The 24,409-nt window shown below is 49.4% G+C and overlaps 7 protein-coding genes across 7 annotated transcripts, besides 4 other annotated features; 5 read left to right on the top strand and 2 right to left on the bottom strand.

Moving 5' to 3' along the window:
- Positions 1–420: 420 nt before the first annotated feature.
- NFIA_009480 (uncharacterized protein) lies at positions 421–2,132 on the top strand (the record flags this gene model as incomplete). Its single annotated transcript, XM_001264164.1, has 2 exons — positions 421–1,195; positions 1,405–2,132. The coding sequence occupies 2 exons, from the start codon at positions 421–423 to the stop codon at positions 2,130–2,132; spliced, it is 1,503 nt and encodes a 500-aa protein (XP_001264165.1).
- A 769-nt stretch (positions 2,133–2,901) lies between these two features.
- On the bottom strand, positions 2,902–5,435 carry NFIA_009470 (CeGAL family transcription factor; the record flags this gene model as incomplete). The annotated part of the gene is made up of 3 exons (XM_001264163.1): positions 2,902–4,345; positions 4,423–5,195; positions 5,244–5,435. 3 exons carry the CDS (start codon positions 5,433–5,435, stop codon positions 2,902–2,904), a joined length of 2,409 nt encoding a protein of 802 aa, XP_001264164.1.
- Positions 5,436–7,635: 2,200 nt separating this feature from the next.
- On the bottom strand, positions 7,636–9,367 carry NFIA_009460 (coatomer subunit delta; the record flags this gene model as incomplete). Its single annotated transcript, XM_001264162.1, has 4 exons — positions 7,636–8,548; positions 8,615–8,811; positions 8,865–9,308; positions 9,365–9,367. 4 exons carry the CDS (start codon positions 9,365–9,367, stop codon positions 7,636–7,638), a joined length of 1,557 nt encoding a protein of 518 aa, XP_001264163.1.
- Positions 9,368–9,815: 448 nt separating this feature from the next.
- Positions 9,816–12,403, top strand: NFIA_009450 (uncharacterized protein; the record flags this gene model as incomplete). Its single annotated transcript, XM_001264161.1, has 2 exons — positions 9,816–10,928; positions 10,985–12,403. The coding sequence occupies 2 exons, from the start codon at positions 9,816–9,818 to the stop codon at positions 12,401–12,403; spliced, it is 2,532 nt and encodes an 843-aa protein (XP_001264162.1).
- Positions 11,223–11,286: a microsatellite.
- A 2,302-nt stretch (positions 12,404–14,705) lies between the features above and the next one.
- Positions 14,706–16,311, top strand: NFIA_009440 (DUF803 domain membrane protein; the record flags this gene model as incomplete). Its single annotated transcript, XM_001264160.1, has 7 exons — positions 14,706–14,715; positions 14,770–14,795; positions 14,913–15,003; positions 15,064–15,154; positions 15,214–15,374; positions 15,455–15,746; positions 15,834–16,311. The coding sequence occupies 7 exons, from the start codon at positions 14,706–14,708 to the stop codon at positions 16,309–16,311; spliced, it is 1,149 nt and encodes a 382-aa protein (XP_001264161.1).
- Positions 15,768–15,806: a microsatellite.
- Positions 15,769–15,806: a microsatellite.
- Positions 16,312–17,061: 750 nt separating the features above from the next.
- On the top strand, positions 17,062–20,126 carry NFIA_009430 (SacI domain protein; the record flags this gene model as incomplete). Its single annotated transcript, XM_001264159.1, has 3 exons — positions 17,062–17,272; positions 17,403–18,127; positions 18,192–20,126. The coding sequence occupies 3 exons, from the start codon at positions 17,062–17,064 to the stop codon at positions 20,124–20,126; spliced, it is 2,871 nt and encodes a 956-aa protein (XP_001264160.1).
- Positions 20,127–21,107: 981 nt separating this feature from the next.
- Positions 21,108–21,144: a microsatellite.
- Positions 21,145–21,166: 22 nt separating this feature from the next.
- Positions 21,167–24,163, top strand: NFIA_009420 (putative importin beta-2 subunit; the record flags this gene model as incomplete). The annotated part of the gene is made up of 3 exons (XM_001264158.1): positions 21,167–21,268; positions 21,399–24,008; positions 24,062–24,163. The coding sequence occupies 3 exons, from the start codon at positions 21,167–21,169 to the stop codon at positions 24,161–24,163; spliced, it is 2,814 nt and encodes a 937-aa protein (XP_001264159.1).
- Between the last annotated feature and the right edge of the window lie 246 nt (positions 24,164–24,409).

Raw genomic sequence — 24,409 nt, 5'->3', positions numbered from 1 at the left:
TCTACGCAGTTGAGAGCGATGCATCACGTGACTCATTGCCTAATGAGGCGAGTTACCGACAGTGACTTCCACCTCAACTTTCCATCTTGTCCTAGATAGTGATCGTATTCTTTGCATTTCTCTGAGGACACCTGTTCCATCAAAGTGATATAATTTTAGAAAGGAAGCATCCACATAATAAGTGTTTTTCTCTCTGGCTTTTAGAATGTTCTCAATTTATGCCCGATAGCAAGCCACTGCTCCCCACAAGAACATCAATCGTCACCGAAAACATGCCAAAGGCCAGCAAGACCCCGGTTGCTCGGATATGCGCTTTAGAGGGCCTGTGATTCAGATGTGCCTCTCCCTTTTGTTGTATTTGTGCGGTCTATTTTTCTATAGACCCTTTTTGGGTTAAAGCATCACTCGACATACTCGAGTATGAAGGCGGGACATGATTTTCTTGCCTCCTCTGATGGGCCTGGAGATCCAAGCCGAACACTGCCTCGACACACTGTGGCTGGGTTTGCTGCGGATCACCGGCAAGCAGCAAGCTCTTTTCTGACGGCGAACGACCATGAAGAAGGAGGAACTCGTCCTCTGAGACAAGCCCAGCAATATGCGAAATCCGTCGCCAATCATGCCGATGTTATCATTGAATACACAGACGTTGGATCATCTGGTTCAAACTCATTTCAAGTTGATAAGCATTGCTGGCGAGTTGCCAGTCAAGACTTGATAGAAAATAGCCCATACTTTCGTGCTCTACTCGACCCCAACAAGTTCTCTGAGGGCCGGCAGTTCATGCAGCAAAGGGCTGGCCATGGTCAAAGATCGACGCATGAAGTGACAGGAGAAGAGCACGATCAATCGGGTATCGCCAGTGGAGCTTGCTTACAGCACAATCTGCCAACAATCAGCCTATCCCGAGATCGTTTCCTATCGAGGCTCGGGGCAGATGCCATTGAACTGTTCTTGAGAATCCTGTCTTACAGGTCCCTCGAAGACGATGAGAAGCAAGGATTCGACGCCGAGTTAAGAGTTCAACCCACCTCTCTTGTTGCCAGATTACTTGAAACAGGCGATGCATTGAATTCTCCGCACATCGTAAAAGAGGCCTTACAAAGATCAAAATATGCTTACGGGAAGGGCAAGATGCCCCTGTCAAAATTTGATACGTCCTTGCTGAAGATCAACGAGGATCGTCTTCGTCAAAGTATATTTATTGCCAGATTTTTGGATGATCCGCATGTGTTCCAAGTTTTATCGCATGCTCTGATTGTCGGGGGGTCTAGGTATTGGATCAATGGCATTGAGAGTCATGTTCCTACTTCTCCTTGGGGATATCTTCCCGATGGCATAGAAGGTAATGGAGAGATACCATCCCTGCCGCTCCGTGAGAATCAACGCTAATATCCATAACAGAAGAACTTTACTACAGACGCCAATGCGTCCTCAACACCATCACAGACCTACAAGCATTCTTCCTCCGCGCCTACGGTGCACTAGAAGAACCACACGAACCCAAACCAAGCAATACAGCACCATCAGCAGCACAAACTACGGTCCAACAACGTCAATTTCAATGCCGCTGTGGATTCGGCAACTCCAACGCCTGCGACGCATTCCATCTAGGCCAGATGATGCGATTCTTCGCACTACGCACAAAGACTATCTTCATAGGATCAAGTCTGCTGGACCCCGACTTCACCCTTGATCCCGAAAACGAAGACGGTAATGGCCAGGACACCCCCGTACCGCCTCAGCCTCTAGCGACCGCGGCTGAGCCGCCATCCGACATCACGTCGATCATATCGTCTTTGAAACAGTGTCCAGATTATCAACTGGACGCGAACCATACCGGCTGCGGCGTTCGTCGCCGCTTTGTACCGCCTCTCGACTGCATTGAACGCTTCGTGGGGGATGGTCGAGGCTTACTGGGTGTCGATATACGGTCCTGGGATGAGAAGAAGTGGCCACTCGCGTCGGAATCCTGGGCCAATCGAGCTCGCCGTAGGGCATCGGTTGTTGATGTTCGCTTCTCGAAGATCAATGCTGTGCATGCCACGCCGTCAGGCTTGCTACGGCCGAGAACCCAGGAAGAAAATGCTCGGTTACTCTTTACCGCGAGGAGAAGAAACTGGGAGGCTTGAGCGTTGACAGTTTGTGACGCATGTATAGCAGCGTTCTTGCACAGACTGCGACGTCATTACTGACATGACTGTTTCATGACAGTATACGACATAACGTCATTAGACCGACCTGTGCTACAAAAGGTCCAATGATTACATTTTGCATCACCTTCACGCCTTGTGAAATGATACCACTTTTGAAAATGTGGCGGGCTCTTAGCTATGCTCATTGATCAATAATAAGGATGAGAGCAGACCAAGGAAGGCATCATTTGCTGGGATGTATACATAGCAGATAATAGCACAAACGAGGGAAGGCCTCTCCTTTTCAGCCGCTGAAGGTGTATAATACAGTGTCTTGCAGCTACTATTGTGCATGGCAGGTGTCAGCCTGTAAGTAGTTTTGTCACACAATGACTTGATCAATAATGTTGCTGGATCTCTGCTCTCTGCCATCGAGTCCAGGATCATGCTTTAATATATCTATCCGTCTATCGTCTATCCTTCTATCCCTATCCATGGCAAAAAGAATGCAAAAATGTTGAAGCGATGCAAACAGAAAAAGCAAAGGAACGGACGATAGAAATGCAATGTTATGAAGTGAGAGTTGTCCCGGTGCGCCGCTTCCAAAGATTGATGATGAGAAAATCTGAAGATTGGTTAACCTGCTTTTGATAACAATGCTCCTTGTACCATAATGCATCTTTCTCTTGTTGGTCCCCGAACCTGATATTTTCATATCCATGCGCGTCCGTAGGCCTCTCCTTTTTCTTCCTTTTTACTCCTGGTGCTACTCTTTCCAAAAAATGGGGTCACCCCAGAAGCATCCCAAGTCAAAGTCGATATTGTTTCCAGGAGGGAAGAAGGATCCTGTGATCTGACCTGTATCTGCATCGTATGGGAAAAGGTCGTCGAACGTATTGCGACCTGAAACTGATTTATCAGTTTTCAGGAAGTCGAATGGATCGGACGAGTCCAGTTCGAATGGGATCGGTCCAGGCAGAGGGGAGTTTGATTCATTCAAGGGTGAGCATGCAATGGCATCTAGCTCAGTGGCTAGATTGTCAGCACTTGTTCTACCCACAGCTGTATCTTCCGCATCATCAAACTGAGCATCGGGTGTAGCGTCCCCAGCAGTATCACCTGCGGTGGGGAAATCTTCAATATCAACACCGACATGCGGTGCAAGCCGCCTGAGGAATCCATCACAAAGTCGCCAGGCTCTTCCAGAGGCCTCATCAAAAGTTGACATAGCTGACAGCCACTCCAGGGCCTTTTTGGCCGCTTTGGCGACTATTGACGCTTTATCTGGGACATGTTGAGCACGAAAAGTAAGCTCGAGAAGCAGGACAGTAGCCGCTTGCATCAGATAGTGTAGAATGCACCACCAGGGTGACACTTTGTAAAGTAAAGTAGCGTCTGCGCTTTCAGGTAGGAGTGTCAGCATGTGGCAAGCCGACTCGACACACTCAGCTGCGGTCTTGGTACAGAAATCAAACGTCTTTTCCCCTTGCGAACGAGTTGAGTCCAGGCGGCAAAGGCATGGCCTCGTGATGCCAATCTTTGTGCTATAGAACAGAAGAGCAAGGCTCATCCTTTGGCTTGCAGGACACTGTGACGTTTGAGTCGATGTGAAATCGTAAGCACTAGGCAGGTTCATAAACCACGAATCAATTTCAAGCATCAGGCTCTGGATTGTGAATTCTTTGCTTGGCCAAGGAGAATGCATCGCCTCGGGACCATATAGCTTGGCAGTCATCCTCTTGTTGATTGAAGTGAGCGTGGAGAGCTGAATGAAATATAATGACATGCACGGGGGGACGCTCTTCAGGTACTCAACCATGCTACTTCCTGGTGCTTTCGTGTTGGCCGTTCCGTCGGTTGTTTCAGCATCCAAGGTAGTTCTCAAGTCGGATGCACTTGGACAGACTGGAGGGATCCGGTCCAGCTGGTTCGAGTTGCCTCTTGATGTATCACCTATCATGCGCACCACCTCTTCTTTCTGAAAATCAGACTCATCGAACGGTACCGGTAAGGGAGTGGTACATGAGTTATCGACGATACACGAAGGCCGTCCCGTCATCGCACTGAGCAGATGATCGAGGGTGTACAAAGACCACCAAACACGGTATCTGATCTCCTTGGAAGTGTCTGATGTACAGATTCCCACATTGCGTAGATGCAGCCCCAAAGCAAAGGCCCCGCGCATCGCACTGCCAGACAGTTTCCATGCTCTGAAAAGATATGAAAGTTAGTATAATCGCATTCAGCAGTAGATCGCTTCGGCCACGGGTAGGCGGCAAGGGCATACCGATTGACGTGGCCAGAGGCCAGTAAATATAAAGATGCCAGTCCTTCAACTTGTAGCTGTTGAAGATCAGGATGATGAAGGAGCTCGTCCTCTAAGCTCAAACTCCTCGCTTTCGAAAAGTATATGAGATCGTCATCCTCGCCACATTTCCACGCCGCATTGGTGATGTGGGCATATTTTGCACCAATGGCGAATATGAGGTTCAGGATCGCCAGCCACTTCTTTCCTGGCTTTACTGGGGGCTGGTTGAAGAATACTTGGAATTGCGATAAGAATGTCGAGACGCCGATGATCGGAAAAGAAGGATGAACTGAATGTAGATATGCATTGAGAAGTTTGGTAGCAGTGTCTCTTGAAGGAACATCGCTTGCATCGAGCGGCTCAATCGCTGGTAGGTCCAGATCATCGAGGTAGAAATTTGACGAGGCAACTAACGGGTCGCTTTGGCCATCAGGTCGAGGGGTCAAGGATGGAGATGGCACGCCATTATCGTCGCCCGTATCAGAGGAATTGGGAGGCCAGAATTCACATTCCTGGTTGACTTCTTTACCCAACATTTGTAGCCAAGCAATCACGGAGCTTCTGCCCATGTACCCTGTTGCCCGGGCAGTCTCATCTCTGTTGAAATCCTCCTTGGTGTGGTCTATAACCTTGTTGGGGCCGACAGAGGATTGACGGGAGGGCGGATCAGACCCAGGATTCCATGGGGGTTTCTGTTCTCCAATTGATGTGCCGAGCATGTCTGATTGTACGTTGAGCTCCAGTGGCATTTCCTGCCCTCGCTTAGCACTTTGAGGTGACTGAGAAGGGCGCACTCATACCGCTGCTAGGGCAATGCTCATCAGTCGCTCATCGGAAACCCCAAATCGACTACTCAGCTTTCTGATGACGTCTTCATATGCTTGAACCTTAGCTGACAGGCTCGCTAGTTGCCTTTTGAAGGTTATCAAATATGTCTCATTGAAAAGAATGTTGTTCCAACGCTCACCTTTTTGACTTTTCCCGTTTACCATCTGTATAGCAGCAGATGATCCCAGCCTCGCGGCAATTCCGGCATCCGGATTTATCTCCTGTACATTTTGTCTTTCTTTGCCTGCAAGATTCGCATGCCCGCCGTACGTGACGGCGATGAAATCTACCAGGTGATGTGAACGCAGATTCAGTTCCTTCGGTCAATCTTGGAATAGCCATCTTTCGGCTGCCCAGTCTTTCCGATTCGTTTTCTGACAGCCGTGGGATTGAATTCTCCTGCATGAAGATAAGTCAGCTGATAGGTTATTTGATTGAAGGGGGGAACCTTGCCACTTGAGGCAATTGAGGAAAGCCTTCTGCGTCAGTACAAGGCAACTTGAAAAGATTTGATTGATCTGTCCAAGGCTGAAACTGCAAGCCGCTCATTGTGATTTGCAAGAATTGGCGTGAACGTCTGAGGAGAGGATCACATTTCAGTAGCTGCACTTTGATGGCAGTATATTTTGACAAGTACCTGTCATCAATATACTCTGAAGGAAGCTTCGATAGTGATAGAGGTTCAGGCCGAAAGCATTATGTCAGTTCTACCTAACAGAGTCGGTTAAGATCTCCCAGAACCGCCAGATATGTAGCAGCAGCGAGTCCAAGACAATTTTTTTTGTCAGTGCTTCGAAGGATGAGGGGTAGATGGCCAGATAACAAGCATCAGTTGTCTTTCGGGAAAGGCATTGATCAAAGCAGCAAGAGAAGATCTTATCCAAATCACGTCTCCCCCATATTCCGAGAACTTAGACCGGAATTTAAGTGCGAGGTGGAGAACATCCCCGTACCCTGAAAAGTAGGGAATGTCCCTTATTATGGTTGTTGGAGCCAAATCTGGTAGATCTAGACCAGAGCACGAAAGTAAGTACAAGCACCTTGGAAATCCAATCAACATTTTGCTGGCCCCATCAGTCTGGACCGCAATGTGGCAACCATAAGGTAGAGACAAGAGTCGGATTCAGCATTGCCTCCTACGCCTCATACGATCAACGGTTTGACAGAGGGAGGGAGACTCCAGCTCTTCATCACGCATGTTGTCGCTCAGCAGGCATCTAGCTGGTGGTTGCCGCTTCTCTTTGCTTGTAAGTATCCATGCATGCAAGTGTATCTGTATCCCCTGATAGCTGGGAAGTCTGGAACGTTCGCTGGACCAGCAGATTGAGCTCCCGCCTGCTTCTTTTGCCCCTGTGTATCCGTGGCCGATGGAGCCAAACATGTTAGTAAGCCGTCTATTGCATGGTAGATAGTGTCGAATGTTGATCTTCAATCGGCGACGGCCGAAAAGGTTGGCAGCCGACTACGGTCGAGACGGAGTCTCGACGGGAATTTAACTCTCGCGAAATATTGTTAGACGCCGGCCATGTCCCATCGAGAACCGGGGGTGGTTGCGTAGCTGTTGTGTTACGACATTATCGCCCCCACCATGCTTGTCAACTTGACGTTGGAGAGTCATTGCGCGATGGCTATGAGAAAATGGATTACAGGTCCCCTGGTCCTGCCATGGAGGACTGTCCAATAATGAGCCCTTGAAAGTGTGATGACGGTCAACTGTCGGAAGGGACAGGAAAGTCGAGATACGCAGGAGAGGGCGCATCACAAGGACCACGCCTGGCACGACACTGGCTGTCAATTAGTGAGTCCATGTGTCCTTAAAACACATTCCGTGGACCAATTGTCGCCAACTTGAGCCTGTTGCGCCAAGGCTTGCAGGAGTATGGTTGAACTCGAGAGAATTATAATACTGACGTTTGTCAATGATCAGGCATCGACGACATTGTTCAACTGGACAAGGATCATTGTCAGAGATACGAAAGGTTGTCAGAAAGGTAGGAACCAATAAGCTATGAACTAAACGCGTATAGTGTTGACCGGAAGCAAGCAGTGGCGTGAAGCAGGCATTACTGACTTGGTAGTTTAAAGTAGCAAGTAGTGTGGAAGAAGCCCACGGCACACACTACTAGTTGTAGCCAAGCACCCCCGCGTCATTATGTAAGTTAGAGCTTTGGGAGGTCAAACGAGCAAGCTCCTGTTTACTTGAATCTGATCTCATTTTCCAGTTGTAATGTCATAGTATTTGGGATAAATAGGTAAGTCAATAAAAAAAAGAAGTCCTGATAGAGAACAAATAAAACGCGGTGATTCAAAGGCGATCCGAACGTCATTAGTAAGGTACTCTATACAATTCGGAATAAACGGTAATTATTCGATAACGTAGCCCTCAGCAATGCTTCTCACATCTTTTGAGAATCCTGTGCTCTCCCCTTCCATCTCGAGTAGGGAGACGTTGGTCACATCTACTTCAACGAAAGGACTGGCTTTGGAGAAGCGCACATTCATTGGGAAGAACTCGTTTTCGTCCCCGTCGCCTGCGGATTCAAATTCAAAGCTTCCTGAAGCGTTGGCCTCGTCCACGGTACCGATGTTCCAGTCCAAACTATCCCCGGAGACCTCATAGACAGCGTCGAAGCTAGACACGGTAGGCTCTGTTGCGCCAAAAGGTATGGAAACGACAACGTCTCTCAGCGTATCCGAGCCCGTGAGCTCATACTCGATGGTCACAGTGGTTGAGTCGGAGCCCTTGTTCACCCACACTGTGAACGTGATGGGGAGAATATCAGCATTTTCTGACCCCGAGCTAGCAACGCGCCAACGAAGGACGCCAATCGAGTTGTTGGCTGGGAAACGCTTGGTCAAGTCTTTCAACTGAATGGCTGAGGAGTTGGTGAAAACGGCCTTGTCAACATTGGGATGGGTGCGGAATTGTGCGCCATGTGTAGGATTGGCCAGCAGATCCAGCTTGAGTTTCGTGAAAGACGGGTCGGAAATACGAAGCTGGAGGTCGCCCTTCACCTCGAACGACTTCAGGGCACCTTCACGGGTGAGTTTGGCAGAAATTGTTTCAGCAATAGTGATATGAATAGGCTCTCTGTCGGCGGATAATGAGGCCCGAGCGGACGGGACCTTCTCGGCTGCCGGCGTCGAAACTTGGGGAGTTACCAATGGACTCGATTCCTCAACTTCGGGGCCCAGATCACCACGAACTTTCTCGTAAATATCTGTGGTCTTGGATTTCTTGCCGAGTTGCATGCCTTTTCCGCGTGTGGGCAACGGTCTAAGGAAACGAGCTTGATTAGCAACAGTCTCTCAGAGATAAAGTTAACATGAGATCAAGGCATACTTCGCAAATGACTTCTTCTTCTCCGCCTCATAAGTATCGTATGTTTCGGGAGCAGCAGGACGTGATGGAGGAGTGTATACAGGATAGGATGGGGCTCTGGGTGCCATAGAACGACCACTGCGAGCTGCCTCCTTTCGCTGCATCTCCAACTGCTTCGCCTTTCTTTTGCGCTCCTCGCTGGCTTCGAGCTCTTTGTTCTGTTCATCACTATTAGCAAGCTGCTGCACCCGAAGGCCACTGTGTTACATACTCTTTCAATAATTTCCTGTATTCTCTCTTCGTGACTTTCCATTTCCAGGAATGTCTTGATCTGAGAAAGCGACAGATTCTCTCGGTATCCCAGCGTGACTATTTCGTCGAACGCGCTAAGCAATTCGAAGGCATTGCGGACAATCTCCCGCTCGTCCAAGCTCTTGCAGATGCTTGTGGTCACTTGGGCGAAAAGATGTAGGCTGTCAATGTCTTGAAGGATGTTGGATTGGCGGTTCGTGATTAGGACGATGTATAGCTCGTCGAGAGGTTGGTAGACAAAGCGAACATTGTCCTGTTCAACGGTTGTATGCTGGGTTCCGGAATCTGCGAGCTTTGGAAAGGACGCGAGCAAGGCTTCAATCCTGGACCGGGCGATCTCCCGGAATTGACGCGAGAGCACCGCCTTGCCCCCCCGAGTGCATATTGATGCTGCGAGAACAACCTATTGGGCACTGCGGTCAGCGTAGATTTGGATACATGAGGAAAAGGTAAGCACACCATGGTTGCCCAATTGTTGGGTATCAATGTCAAAACCGATGGTTGCTATGTAGAGGGAAGGGCTGCTTCTTCTGGGGGGTTGTTGTTTGGGATATCTGCCTCATTGAAGCCGGAGTCGCTTGCTGTTCTCTTCGTCCCCGTTGGTCCGTGCACCGCGCTACCCCCTCGCTTACCGCAGCACAAGAAGCTTCTCTGCGTGCGTCCTTCTATGGAATCCATCATCGTCGACCTCACTCTTTACCCTCCCTACTTCACTTGAGCGATACAAGCCAGCCATAATCAAGATTGGCTGGAGATTTATCTTACATATTTTTCAATTTGCAAAGAGAAGTGGCTTTCTGACGGCTCACTCAGCCTTTTCGCCTCACGGAGCATTAGGCGCCACCAAGAAAGTTTTGCGCGTACCAGTATTAGCAACGCGAGACCTTAATACACTCCAAACACCTATGCCATGACCACTGCATCGTCACTAGCATTTTCCAACATGGAAGTCCCTGGTCTTGAAGACACGATGGAGATGGCTTCTCCCTATCAGGGTCATGTGGATGATTTTGACATTGACCTCGATGTCATGGAAGACCAAGCCTCAAATGCCGACAAGGATATGACTGCAGCCGACGATTACCCGGATACGTTACAGGACGAGGATATAAACCAAGATGGACCGAGAGATGCCGATATGATGGATGACGTCGCCGAACCGACTATGGTCGACGCTGACGATCAATATCAGGAGGCGAGTCACAATGTAGAGATGCAATATGGGATAGAGGAGTCACATGAGGAAGAAATGCTGGAAGATGAATATGTTGACGATGCCGATGCTGCAGCCCCCGAATATCAGGAAGTCCAGGTTTGTGACAACACAGATAAACCAGGCACAGAAGAAGCGGGGTCGGCTGAAAATCCCGTCGCTGGAGACTATGCTCAGGAGCCTGCGGTAGGGGCTCATCCTGAAACGAAACCCGAGCACCACGACGAAACTGGTCATGACTCACAGGGAGCCCTCGATCAGCACAACGACAATGCGGATCAGCCCCCTGATACGCATCAGCCCGAAATCGCCGGAGGAGACATCATCAACAGCACTAACGAAACAGATCAAGTAGATTCCGCGTTAAACCCTCTTGATTCCGCGAAGACTGGCCCGGATCCAGATCGTCCTGAGGCCGCTGATGATTATAACGAAGGCAGCGACGAGCACGCTAGTCAGATCTCGCAGCCTGTCGAGGAGCATGGTGCAGCAGGAGATGAAGGTACAGAAGAGCAAGCAGCACAGGATCTCAACCTGCAAGGGCCTGAACAAGGATCGGAGCATGAGCCCGATACGACGGGCCAGGTGACTCTGCATCCTGTGAAGGTCTATTATCAGGACAATGAGATTTCTCTATTTCCCCCACACGAGGGTGATTCTTCGGAGACTTTTTTTCTCGAAGATGAAAGCCTTGCTTACGAACCCCTCGGGAAACTTTTCGAGTCTTGTCGCGAGGTCCTTTATGAGCATGTTGGGGAGAATGAAATTCTCGTGCTAGACATCGAGTCTTTGAATTTACAGCTCATGGAGGTGAGTGTGTCACGCATGTACCTGTTCTGGTAACGAGTGCTAATATTCTGACACAGGACTCCACACATGTCTCGAAGGTGACCTTACACCAGATTATCGATGTTTATCTGCGCCTCTGCCACAATGACGGAATCGATTCCCCAGAGCCGCTATGTCTTACTTTGAGTACAAAGTTGACTATTTCAGCGGAAATCTCAGATCTGATACTAGCTGCGAGCGAAGGAAAGGGGCTTTCCGAGATTAATTTGTGGGATGATTACCAGGAAGTTGATGAACAGCTCGGGGAGGACTCCGAAGCTCATGACGAAGAAGGAGAAGCTCATGACCAAGAAGAAGAAGCTCAAGGCCAGGAAGAAGAGCCCGTGTCACCAAACCGCCCAATGACCAACCAGAACGTTGATGCTCGCGAATTGCAGGCTGCATCATATGAAGCTGAGTCTCACCATGATATACAGGACAATGGAGAGGCATATGAAGCCCAGGAGCTCGTAGGCAACGATACGGCTTCTTTGGCAAAGCGGAGCTCAAGTGTTGCTCCCGCCACCAATGTCCAAGAGGACGAACTGAATAAAGAGGGAGAGGTTGAAGATGCCAATGATCCCGAGTTTGACAAGGATACCGCCGGTAACGAAGAGGCAGCTCATGAAGAATCATACGATTCCGAAGAGCAACAGACAGATACAACTGTTACTATGGCTCATCTGCCTGGAGCCGATATGAACGATGAGCTGGAAGACAAAGATGGCTCTGCCAGTCCGGTGCATAATGACCAGACAGATCGTGACCTTGAGAATGAGAATTCTGAGATCGACAACAGTGACGAGGAGAATCCCGAACGGACAGATCCTGTGGAGCTGGAAGTCCCTGAGGGTCCTGGCGTTGGTGATGATGAGAGACAAGACAGTGGCTCCCTCATACCTGTCGTCGAAGATTATCGCACAGAACAGCCGTTGGCGGGCCATGGTGGTTCTTCAATTGACGATGCCGTCGACAATGTTGAAGGACATAGTCACGATCTGGAAGAGAGTTCCAGGGCTGGTAACGGCGACTCTCTGCACAAGGATTCGGATTCAGTTCCGAATTTGCAGGTACCAGAGAGACAAGAAGGTGATACTCCAGATCCTGCCGACGATGCGCTTGGTTTCGTAGAAGATCTGTTCGAGAGTCCTTCCAAATATTCTAAGAACAAGGATGGAAATCTCGACGACACTAGTGAATTTGGCGAGGATCATGATGAGTTCGAGGACGACACTCCAGCCGAAATTCTCCGCCAGCATGACGATGAGTTGCCGCTCGACGATGAAGAGTATATCGATTTGGGATTTGCCGATGGTTCCGATACTGTCGACGAAAGCCCGGTCTCCGGCTTGAAATCTCTCGATAACGGAGCTTCGAAACGATCCCGCGACCCGGAAGACGAGTTTGATCTTGCTGAGAACCCCTCACCCGACCTCAAACGCTCTCGATCCTCATGATACCTCTAGACTGCTCCCATACTTTTACTTCATTCATTCCCGTCCCCGCCATACCTGAGCTCATTCAAAAGCTCACGCCCCTATCTAACAAACATACTCATATCTAGCAAAACCAGCGGTTCGTTTCGCGATGGATGTCGATCACATATCGACCATATACTCTGGTATTTCCATTCCATTTCAGTCTAGGGAAGTGCCCGACAATGGAGAGTTCGACAGGCTATTGTAACAAGGTACGTAACACTCTGGTCTTACGCTTCTACTCGAGTACCCACCGTCTCGAGTGTTCCGAACTGCATTCTCCTGCTTTGAAGGCAAGCCAGGTTTGGCTGCCACGTCAGGTTTGTATGTGATATCATTTCTGCGTTTGAAGTGCATATTGTTTCTGGCTTTTGCTTTCGTGGCTTTGGGCATGCAAGATGATACCTTCGACTCATGGGTCACTCTTGGGGTCACTGTGCATGGGTTCCGCCATTGTGCACATGTCTATAACAGAGGACCTTTATTATTTTTTTTATAGCATCTAGCTCGGCGTGATGGTGTTTCGGTACGATGGTTTACTCCGTTTTTGCTATGCTGGACGGTATAAAATGATATGCTTAATCCTTCTCATGTTCTATTCAAAATCTCATAATTGTCTTGCGGTTTGTTTTCCATAGGCATAGTACTAGAGATATGCCGGGCATCTAATGGAGTTTGCTTAATCTCTTTGCTCATGAATGGTGTTTGACGGTGGTCCTCTCCCGGTCGACAGCCGCAAGTAGTTGATTAATGCGCTTTTGTCCTTGCATCTATGTCCTCAGGGGCTTACAAGGGGATGATATTGAATTCCCTTCAAGGTTGCTGGTACGCACTGAATAATCTCGTCTGTAAGGGGATTATGGCAATAATTCCAATGAGAAAATCCTGGACACCATTTAATTACCAAAGACCATGGATAATGATCCCAAAGACGGTGATCATAGTTATGCACCACGGCACAGTGCACAGAGTGTTATTCTTAGCACTTTTAGCGGCCATGTTAATTTTGCTACTTCAGGTCCTCGAAAGAAGCCCGTGGTTGAAACGCCGATCGCAGCCAGGGGAGGCCACAGGAAGGGCTCACCAGGATGAACGGCCTCTGAAACAGGCTGATGATTGGATAGATAGATAATGATGGCTTGAATAAAGACGGGACCTACTCCATATTTAGCTGATTTGATTAGTTATATAATTGTGAAGGGGACCTAATGAGATAATCAATAATATGTAATAATGTGAATGATCATACGGAAAGGACACCGTTGTCCTTTTCTAATGCGACAAGGTATGTTGGCTGTACGGAGTACTCCGTACAAACAGTCTTATATGAAGGTTCCTGGCCTTAGACTACGCAATTCTAGATCTTTTCAAGCTTATCAAGTTCATGCATGTTAGGTAGTAGTACATATGTAGTGTGCTAGCAGTAGATAGGCATTATGATCTAGTTTGGTGCCTAGTTAGAATGGTTCTCCAGCAATAATAATACCACTTTATTGACTGAACTTTAGTGTAGGATGAAGTACCTCTTTCTAGGGTCATGCCGATCACATTGTTCACTAACTGAGACTTCTTGTAGATGGACACTGTATGCAATTATCATCGGCTTGTGAACAGTCCTATTTTCTGATCTTGGTTGAGATTCAACCTCTGTGTACAGCACAGTTGTTTTGATGTTATTTTTGCCTCATAACTCATTATTATTTCCGTTTTGCCTTTCGGCTTGCCTCTTACGCGTCAATCCCAAGCGCAGCCCCCCGGTTCCGTCTTTGGAGGAGAGGGAGGAACCCCACCGCACGAGCGCAGGCACCAAGCCAGCAAGATCTGGAACGCCAAACTGTTGGAAGTCTCAATCAAAGCTCTCTCTTCCATCGCAGGGAGTTCTCGACCATCTATCGTCCCCAAAAATAAGCCTGCAGAAAAGAAATTTTGGGCTGGCTCAAATTTTCTGTTTCCTCTATCCGTTCGTTCGCTACTCTACTGCATGTTGTTCTGTTGATCCGCGGCTTCGTTTTCTGTCATTGTTGGCGCGTTCCTGATGCTTCAACCCTCCGGTGCTCTGTTGACCTCAACTTGAACTTTTCCCCAACTTTTTCTCGCATTGGGATTCTTACTTGAGGAGGAGCAATCAGCTCCTGCAAATTCGTTAAGATGCTTTCAGAGAAGTACGGTTTTACTCCGCGCGGCTTGCCCGCCACTACCTGTCCGTCAGGACAGTTCATCGCTAACAGGTTGATCCCTGGGATACAGATATGTCGGCCTGCTCTTGGCCATTCTGTCAACAATGGCTATCGGTATGTATTATTCTCTTACCAGGGCCTTTGGCCTTATATTGACTCATCTTCCAGGCACAAGTTTCGTTATCACAAAGAAGGTTCGTTTGCCTCGCCTGCCGCCCGCGGCAAACCGACCTCATGATCCTCATCCCCGATCCGCCCGCCGATGACATGAACTGCCACATAGAACGGTGTAACTGATTGATCGCATACAGGGGTTAATGCACGCTTCGGAAAGGCATGGATTTGAAGGAGAAGGCTTTTCATATCTCAAAAGTCCGATATGGTGGGGTGGAGTCACTACATGTACGAATGGCTGCAACTACGTCCAAAAGGGATATATGGAGAGCTGACGGAGACCTACAGTGGCCATCGGGGAAGTTGCCAACTTCGCTGCATATGCCTTTGCGCCCGCCATTCTCGTTACTCCGCTTGGTGCGCTTAGTGTGTTGATTGGGTAAGAAACACTGGGGTTGGATTGAGTCCTCCGCGCCTGGCTGACCTCGTCCCTCAAAGTGCTGTCCTTGGGTCCTATTTTCTGCATGAAAGACTTGGCATTTTGGGGAAATTGGGCTGCGCCTTGTGTTTGCTTGGCTCCGTTGTCATTGTTCTGCATGCGCCGCCTGATAAACCAGTCGAAACGGTTGACGAAATCCTCGAGTATGCGATCCAGCCAGGTACGTCCCATGAGCATCGTCCTTTTCCTTTCTCTCGACGTCTAGCTACGTACAATGGTTGACTCGTGTCACTTTGTTAGGGTTCCTTATCTATTGCCTTGCGGTTGCGATTTTCTCGACGGTCATGATCTACCGAGTGGCGCCAGTTTATGGAAAGAAGAACCCCTTGATCTTTATCTCTATCTGCTCAACAGTGGGCTCCGTCTCCGTCATGTCCGTCAAGGCCTTCGGAATCGCTCTGAAACTCACATTCAACGGAAACAACCAATTCACACATGCATCAACATACGTCTTCTTGATCGTCACAGGTTTCTGCATCCTTACACAGATGAACTACTTTAACAAAGCATTGAATCAGTTTTCAACATCCATGTAAGCTCTTGCGACTCCATGAAAAAAAAAAAAAAAAAAAAAAAAAAATGAAAAAAAAAAGCCCCTTGCGCTAACGGTGTTCTTCAGTGTCAATCCTCTCTACTACGTTACATTTACGACCGCCACGCTATGCGCCTCCTTTATTCTCTTCAAGGGATTCAATACAAGTGATGCCGTCAACACCATCTCGTTGCTCTGCGGATTCCTCACAATCTTCTCCGGCGTGTACCTTTTGAACCTTTCACGGCATGATCCCGACGGACGACACATGCTTAATTCAAAGTTGGATGATGAAGGTGTGCCTACGGATGGCATTGCCAGCTTCCAGACCCGGCGATCTATGCAATCGCGCCGGAGCAATGAGCCACACCGTCGTTCATCTAGCTTTGCTTTCATGAATGGGCACGGGGACCGCGAAGGGCTCATGCATTCCTACGATGTCGAGAATCAGGCTTTCGGTCTGTCAGAGTTGACGGAGGAAAGCGACGGAGAACCGGGGCCGACCTATAAACGAAGCGATGATATTGATCGCACCACACAACATCCCAATAAGCATGACGAGTGATAGAACGTTACGAATCACCATAGTTGTCTTCTTATCTTCTCCAACGGTCTTTACTTTCTTTACGAACAAAAAAGACACTTCTGTAACGCTTTCCTTCCACTTGCGGTTTCATTATTTTCACAACTCGATTCATTCATTATTTTTGCCGCAATCTAACTTGGTTTCATTACGGTCGCGGGATGCAACTGTACTTCTACTTTTCCACAAGCGCAGGATATACCAGGGTGAGGGTCAAGGGCTGCTTATGATTGATTTAGATGTTCTTTGGATACTCGTTTGGATAATTGCACGTTGGCTCGGCGAACAGCCCGCCTAGTCGCGTGCCAATACAAGAACTGTATATACGCACTTGTGTCGACTTTGGGATAGACCTTGTATCGATGCCATAAGCATTGATTATTTTAAGAATCCGAACTCGCGTACGCAATCATGGCTAGTTTGTTTACTTGATAGGAGAGCATGACAATTGGCAAGTCGCTCGAGCGCTGGGTTGCCTAGGTATGATGTAAGACTTCTCCCGCCGGGCAAAGGTGGGTTGGCTTGGGTACGCGCAAGGTCAGCTGGGCGATTCATACCAGACGCCCAACGCGATTTTTGTCACACAGCTCGCATTGATGATGCAGACTCTTGTGACAAACTGGCATACCTGTGAAACTCAGCTGTACACCTTGGGTTGCGATATCAAGCGTTGCTCTTCTTGACCTACACAAGTCTGGGTTGTTACCTCCACAGAGAATTCTATCCGGCGACATGCCTGGCTTGCTGCGCAAGTTGATCATTATCGCGGCTGTGGACGGTCTCATTCTTCAGCCGCATGGGAATGGAGGACGTAACAGTAACAATTACGAGCCGCAGTCTGTCCGGATTGACTACAAGACGAACAAGATCTCGTCCCTGTCGGCGCCGGCATCGGATCCCGCTGTGAGGAAAGATGCTGGACTGGAGGCTTATGGTCTAGTCGGTAAGTTAGTATTTTCGGCTACTATTAGTGATATTGTCCTCAGTCCCTGCAATTCTGAATATACCAAGTTTCTTCCCCTCTGGCAAAAACTCGCTTGGGCACCGGCCGCTAACTGACCGTCTTGATTGAGGTCTTTTATCCGTTGCATCATACTCGTTCTTGATCTCGATAACGCAACGCCAGCAAGTGGCGCAGATACAAGGCAAACCAATATACTCCATAACCAATGTTGCAATCATTCCGCTCTCATCGCAGGCGGATGCCAGTCGGGCAATCTCCCAGGCAAAGGAAACCCTTCTTCAGGGAGAGGCAGGTGTAGGCGAGACAGCTTCAGAAGGCAGCATCTCTGACAACGAGACGGATGGGGGAGAACCCGACATCAACAGTGAGCCATCATCTCCAACGCAGGACGACCCTTCCCCCCGAGACCGCAAAGGAAGTATAGCCGAAGATGTGATCGGGAAGCGCGTCCGGTTCGGGCGATTCGCTGCGAGCTGGCTTTCAAGAAAGACACTGGGACTCCCAGGGCTTAGCAATGTCGGCCAGGACACGACGGAGAGGCTTCTCGGGAATGAAAAGGAATTGGGAACCGAACTGCAGCCTCCAATCGCGAAATTGGAAAAGTCACCTGCGGCCTCCGATGCGCCAGGCGCTGGCGCAGACTCGCCGTTGGAGAGTGGAAAGGAACCTTCTGACCCAACGGTCGAACTGCTGCCGAAGTTGCTGCGGTACACCAGACTTATATATTCTTCACAGAACTTCTTCTTTGCCTACGATTACGATTTAACAAGGTTTTTCGGTGCCCAGGAAGCGCGCAACGACCATATACCTATGCACAAAGTAGTTGATGAGTTGGTATGTGAAATCGCTCTCGAACTAAACGCAATAAGACTGTTTAGCTGACCCTGGATGTCCACAGTATTTCTGGAATAAGAACTTGATGAATCCTTTCATCAAAGCCGACGCGCACAGCTTCATCTTACCTCTTGTGCAGGGTTTCGTAGGCCAGCGAGAGTTCACCGTGTCGGCTAAACCAGAACAGCCGGATTCCAACGTCGCAGAGGAGCACACAGAAGGTCGAATGCTCGGTGAGAAAGACGAGGCACAGAGCATCAAGGTTGATGCCGAGAAGCGGGATTTCCTATTGACTTTGATTTCGCGACGGTCAGTCAAGCGACCTGGGCTCCGGTATCTTCGACGCGGCGTTGATGACGAAGGGAACACGGCAAACACTGTTGAAACGGAGCAAATCCTTTCAGTTCCTGGTTGGGATCCCGGCCACAATGTCTATTCCTACCTTCAAGTGCGCGGATCGATCCCTCTCTATTTCTCTCAGTCGCCATATGCTTTCAGACCGGTTCCGGTGCTTCACCACTCGACGGAGACAAACCAACTTGCTTTTGACAGGCATTTTCGAAATCTCGCTCGTAAGTATGGCAAACTCCAAGCGGTGTCTCTCATCGACAAGCAAGCCGGTGAACTGAAGCTTGGTAATGAATACGAAAAATATGCACGGGTGCTGAACGAATCTGGCGGCATTGACGGTGTACCTCTCGGAATGGAGTGGTTTGACTTCCACAACGAATGCCGCGGGATGAAGTTCGAGAACGTGAGCCGACTTGTGAAACGTTTGGAGTCCGTCCTAAACGAGTACGGCGATACAATTGTACGGAATGGTACGGTCACTCAAAGCCAGACGGGCATTGTACGCACCAACTGCATGGACTGTTTGGATCGTACCGGTGTTGCGCAGTGTGCCTTTGGCCAGTGGGCCTTGGAACGCGAACTGAAGCTCGAGGGCATTGACATTGATTTGAGCGGCGACTCGTCTACCCAGTGGTTCAATACCCTCTGGGCAGATAATGGAGATGCGATCTCGAAGCAGTACTCCTCCACGGCAGCTTTGAAGGGAGACTACACACGAACTCGCAAGCGGGACTATCGAGGCGCACTGAACGATCTCGGATTGACGCTGTCTAGATACTACAACAATATTGTCAACGATTACTTCTCACAGGCATGCATTGATTATCTTCTCGGAAATGTATCGACTCGTATATTCGCAGAATTTGCCATGGAGATGCGAACCGCGGATCCTGGGATCTCCGTGCAAAAACTACGCCGGAGCGCGATCGATACGAGCTGCAAGATCGTGATCAGCGACCAGTCGGAAGAGTTCCTGGGAGGCTGGACTATGCTCACTCCTCGGCAGCCCAACACCCTACGGACTTTACCATTCGAGGAAGCGGTCCTGCTCCTGACTGACGCGGCTATCTACAGTTGCCGCTTTGACTGGAATACTGACAAAGTAACCTCTTTTGAGCGCATCGATTTACGCTCAATATCGCGTCTGAATTACGGCACATATATTACATCGATCTTGACCGAATCACAAGCAAATGAACAAGGCAATGTTGGACTAGTCATCGAGTACCGCGAAGGCGGCGAGAACGCCTGGCGCGTCAACACTCGCTCTCTGAAGAGCGATGTCGACACCAAGGCCCAGAACAGCAATGCGCAAGCCAGCGGCGAACGTGGCTTATACTCTTGGTTCCGAGGTGGCACGCAGTCGACCACGCGATTCATTGCCTTCAAAGCGCTTCCGCAATCCAACTCTGTCGCAAAAAACAATACCGCAGGCAGCGGCACTGTGAGCGAAACCGACTGGGTGCGGTCTATCTGCGAAGAGATTGAGCGCGCGATGATGGCCGGCGAGGGACCGCGTCCCAGTGAAGAAGGAAAGCCTCCGTCTGTGATTGAGAACTCGGAGATTATCTCCCTGGAAGACGCCAAGAAACGTACAGGGATTCTGGAGCATCTGGTTTATGATATCAAGAAATTGGTCTGGGCGTAAGGATGGGATTATATGCAGTTAATAGTGAGGGCTCCTCAAATAAGGCCCAGGCATTTCGTCTTCAGAGACTCGCTGCTGCATTCAGCTGGTTGATACATGGGAAGTTTCTGTTGATATATATTAGAGGTGACGTATAGAATAATGTAGGGGAGGAGCACATCTTGCATAGCATTGCTTCCTGTCTTTGTCAGATAGACCTATTTCAATTTACTAGATACAAATCTTATGAGCTGACTCTGAACCTGGCATACGACGGTGCAAAGTGTTGATATTATCCCAAACCAAGAAGCAAGATGGTTCATGACACAGGCAGAGTACTTGAAGTCACTCCTCGAGTACCTAAGGTAAGAATGGTAATACGGTTTTGAATATAATTTCAGGGTGTTATAATACCTTTCACTGCATGAATTACCACTCATGCTGTACCTTGAGAACCCGCACGAAATCCCCATTGATGATAGACATTTTTTGCCATTATATTCCAAGATATGCATTTTATCCTGAAAATTTCTTCTGTAAACTTCCTCTATACTGATAACGACCCGCATAATTAGTCTTCCTTTGGATGTTGTGCTGCTAGCTTCACATTGGGAGATTGTTACCATTATTACCTTGAGTTGGTATCCATATTTCACTTTCACTCCTAAAGAACTTTTTGCTGGCAGGGAATTTTTTTTTTTTCAGCCACCAGACGGGCTTTTGGTCTTCTATAAGACTTGTTCTATTCATATATCCTTCATATCTGCTGATAACAATACAATATACGCCTTACTTGATCTGCAGTAGTCCTACATCTATAATACTTATTCTTTTCTGAGAAGAGGCGAAAATCGCACGGGTTGGAGACCGCTTTCCCCCAAGTATCTAGTGGACGGCGGGGTTCGCTGTGCTACACTACTACCGCCAACTAACCTCTCCCTCCTCTGCCACCCACATACTCTTTCTCTTGGGGCATTTTTGCCTTTCGTATCCGACGTTGTCTTTCTTTTTTTTTTTTTTTATTTTCCTTTTTTTATTTCCTTCTCATATTGATCGACAGAATGGAATGGCAACCTCAGGATGAGCCATTGAGGCAGCTCGCCTGCTGTCTCAGGGACTCGTTACATCCTCACAATCGCGCAGCACAAAAGCAGGCCGAACAGGTAGGCTTTACACTTTTTTCCGTTCCCCTGTCTTTCGCATCCGCAGATTGCTTTCTCGCCTCGCATATACATTCCAGAGGGCTAGGTACATGTGACTGACACAAGCTTCTTTTGTTTTCCGGTTTGATAGATGCTTGTTCAAGCGACATCCTCCCCCGACTATGTCAATTATATCACCTACCTTTTTTGCACCCCGCAGATCCCCCCGGCCGTGGGCATGGATGACGATACTTACAATTTGGTTCGTTTCGCCGCTGCGATGAACCTCAAGACGAAGATCCGTGTTGCATACAATACAATTCCTCAGCCCAGTTTAGCATACATCCGATCCGCGACCCTGGCCGGGCTGCGGGACGGCAACCTTCAGGTGCGGAACTCCGCCGGTAGCATTATCACGGAACTGTTGCAACAGGCGGGGCTGTTGGCATGGCCGGAGGTGCTACATGAACTCCTGAGTCTGGTGGAGAACGCTTCGGGGGACGTCCCGGTCCTGGCTCAGGAGGCCGCCATGTCGGCTCTCGCGAAAGTTTGCGAAGACAACCGCAAGGTCCTTGATCGGGATTACGAGGGGCAACGCCCTCTCGACGTGATTATCCCGAAGTTGATGGACTTCACATCCAGCGGGAGCCCCAGGGTTCGGTCTATGGCGTTGAGCACCATCCACGTCTTCCTCCCCAGCAGACCGCAGGCGTTGATCGCCTCGTTGGATCTGTTCCTTTCGCAGTTGTTCCAGCTCGCCAGCGACACCGATACCGATGTGCGACGTATGGTGTGTCAGACTTTCGCGCAGTTGGTGGACTTTGCCCCCGAAAAGCTCGTCCCGCACATGGAAGGATTGGTCAACTACATCATCATGCAGCAGAACAACGCGGAGGACCCCGAACTCGCGCTCGATGCGGCGGAGTTCTGGCTGGTTGCAGGAGAGCAGGCGAAACTGCAACAGCCCTTGGCGCCACACATGCCCAAGATTGTTCCCGTGCTGCTCCGGAGCATGGTATACGATGAGGATGATGCGATTCGACTATCGGGTGAAGGCGACGATGCTGAACTTGAAGACCGTGAGGAGGACCTCAGGCCCCAATTCGCCAAATCGAAAGCCGCTCGTTTAGACCTCTCCAAGTCCGGAGCGCAGGCTAACGGCGACGCGGCCGCTGACGAAGATGACGATGACGACCTGAGCGAGGGTGAAATTGAGGACTCCGAATTCGGTGATGACCCGGAGGACGAGTGGACCCTGAGAAAATGTTCTGCGGCTGCGCTAGATGTCTTTTCAAACGTTTATCACCAGCCTATCTTCGAGATCATCCTGCCCTATCTGAAAGAAACTCTCCGCCATGAGCAATGGCCCCAGCGTGAAGCCGCCGTCCTGACGCTCGGTGCGGTTGCAGATGGCTGTATGGATGCAGTCACGCCCCACCTTCCCGAGCTTGTTCCTTACTTGATCTCGCTTCTGAACGACTCCCAGCCGGTCGTACGACAGATTACCTGCTGGTGTCTTGGACGATACTCGGAATGGGCTTCGCACTTGGTTGACCCATCGGAAAGGGCTCGTTTCTTTGAGCCTATGATGGAGGGTATACTGCGCCGGATGCTGGATGGCAATAAGAAGGTGCAAGAGGCGGCCGCCTCGGCCTTTGCCAGCCTGGAGGAGAAGTCGGACGCCAATTTGATACCCTACTGTGAGCCGATTTTGAGACAGTTTGTGCAGTGCTTTGGAAAGTACAAGGATCGGAATATGTACATCCTGTATGATTGTGTCCAGACGCTTGCTGAATGTGTGATGGGAGAACTGGCGAAACCGCACCTGGTGGATATCCTGATGCCTGCCCTGATTGATCGGTACAACAAGGTGACGGACCAGTCCCGGGAACTCTTCCCCTTGCTCGAGTGCCTGGGGTACATTGCTGCGGCGTATGGTGACGCCTTTGCTCCGTTTGCGCCTCCTCTGTTCCAACGGTGCACAAAAATCATCTACGAGAACCTGCAGGAATACATTGCGTCTGTCAACAATCAGGCCATTGATGAGCCCGACAAGGATTTCTTGGTGACCAGCCTGGACCTCCTCAGTGCGATCATACAAGCCATCGATCCCCAGAAGAGCGGCGAACTGGTTGCTAGCTCGCAACCCCGCTTCTTTGATTTGCTCTGCTTCTGCATGGAGGACCCGAATTACGAGGTCCGGCAGTCGTCGTACGCATTACTCGGTGACTGCGCCATCAATATCTTCCCTCAGCTTGAGCCATATATCCCCAATATAATGCCTACCTTGATCAAGCAGCTCGACCTGGACTTGATCCGAGATGACGACCGACACACCGGGTTCAGCGTACTGAACAATGCCTGCTGGTCGTGCGGGGAAATCGCCGTCACCGAGAAAGCCAATCTGGCACCGTACGCCGACAAGCTGTACCACGGACTGTCTACCATCATTAACAATGAGGAGATTATCGACTCGGTGAATGAGAATGCCGCGATGGCGCTCGGAAGGTTGGGTTTCTGCTGCTCCGATCAACTTGCCTCGCACCTGGCCGAGTACGCTGGCTCGTTCCTGAAGTCGATGAACAAGATTGAGTTCACGCGCGAAAAGGCATCCGCATTCCTCGGTTTCAATCATGTTGTGATGAAGAACCCTCAGGCCCTGGAGTCTTGTCTGGGCGAGTACTTCCAGGCCATCGCCACCTTCCCTGCCAAGTCACTTCATCAAGAGGACTACCGTGATATCCAGAGCTCGTTCCAGCAGGTTCGTTGTACTTTTATCTCACCTGTTCGATGACATTTGCTAATCAAGAGCAGGTCCTGCAAGGCTATAAAAATATGATACCCGATTTCGATTCGTTCCTTACCCAGCTTCCGCCGCACGTGGTCCAGAAACTCCGTTCTGTGTACCAGGTTTAGAGTCGGCAGTGGTCTTACGATTTCGTCTGAAAAAACATTCTTTTCCTTTTGATGGGGAACCGGCGCAATTCAGAAATGCATTACATTCTTCTTTCCTCCCTTTTCTTAATGATTGATGCATTCTGAGTGTGGCGAGTGTTTCTGTTAAATTCATTAGGGCGGAGTGAGCCTTGATTTGTTTGTGTTTACTTCATATGGCGTGTTTCCTGTCTAATTTAATCGTGTTTGTCCTTCTCTTCTACGCAC

This window comes from Aspergillus fischeri, genomic scaffold, assembly GCF_000149645.3.
Source record: "Aspergillus fischeri NRRL 181 1099437636249 genomic scaffold, whole genome shotgun sequence".
Classification (NCBI taxonomy): Eukaryota; Fungi; Ascomycota; class Eurotiomycetes; order Eurotiales; family Aspergillaceae; genus Aspergillus; species Aspergillus fischeri.
This window is presented reverse-complemented; position numbering and strand designations above follow the sequence as displayed.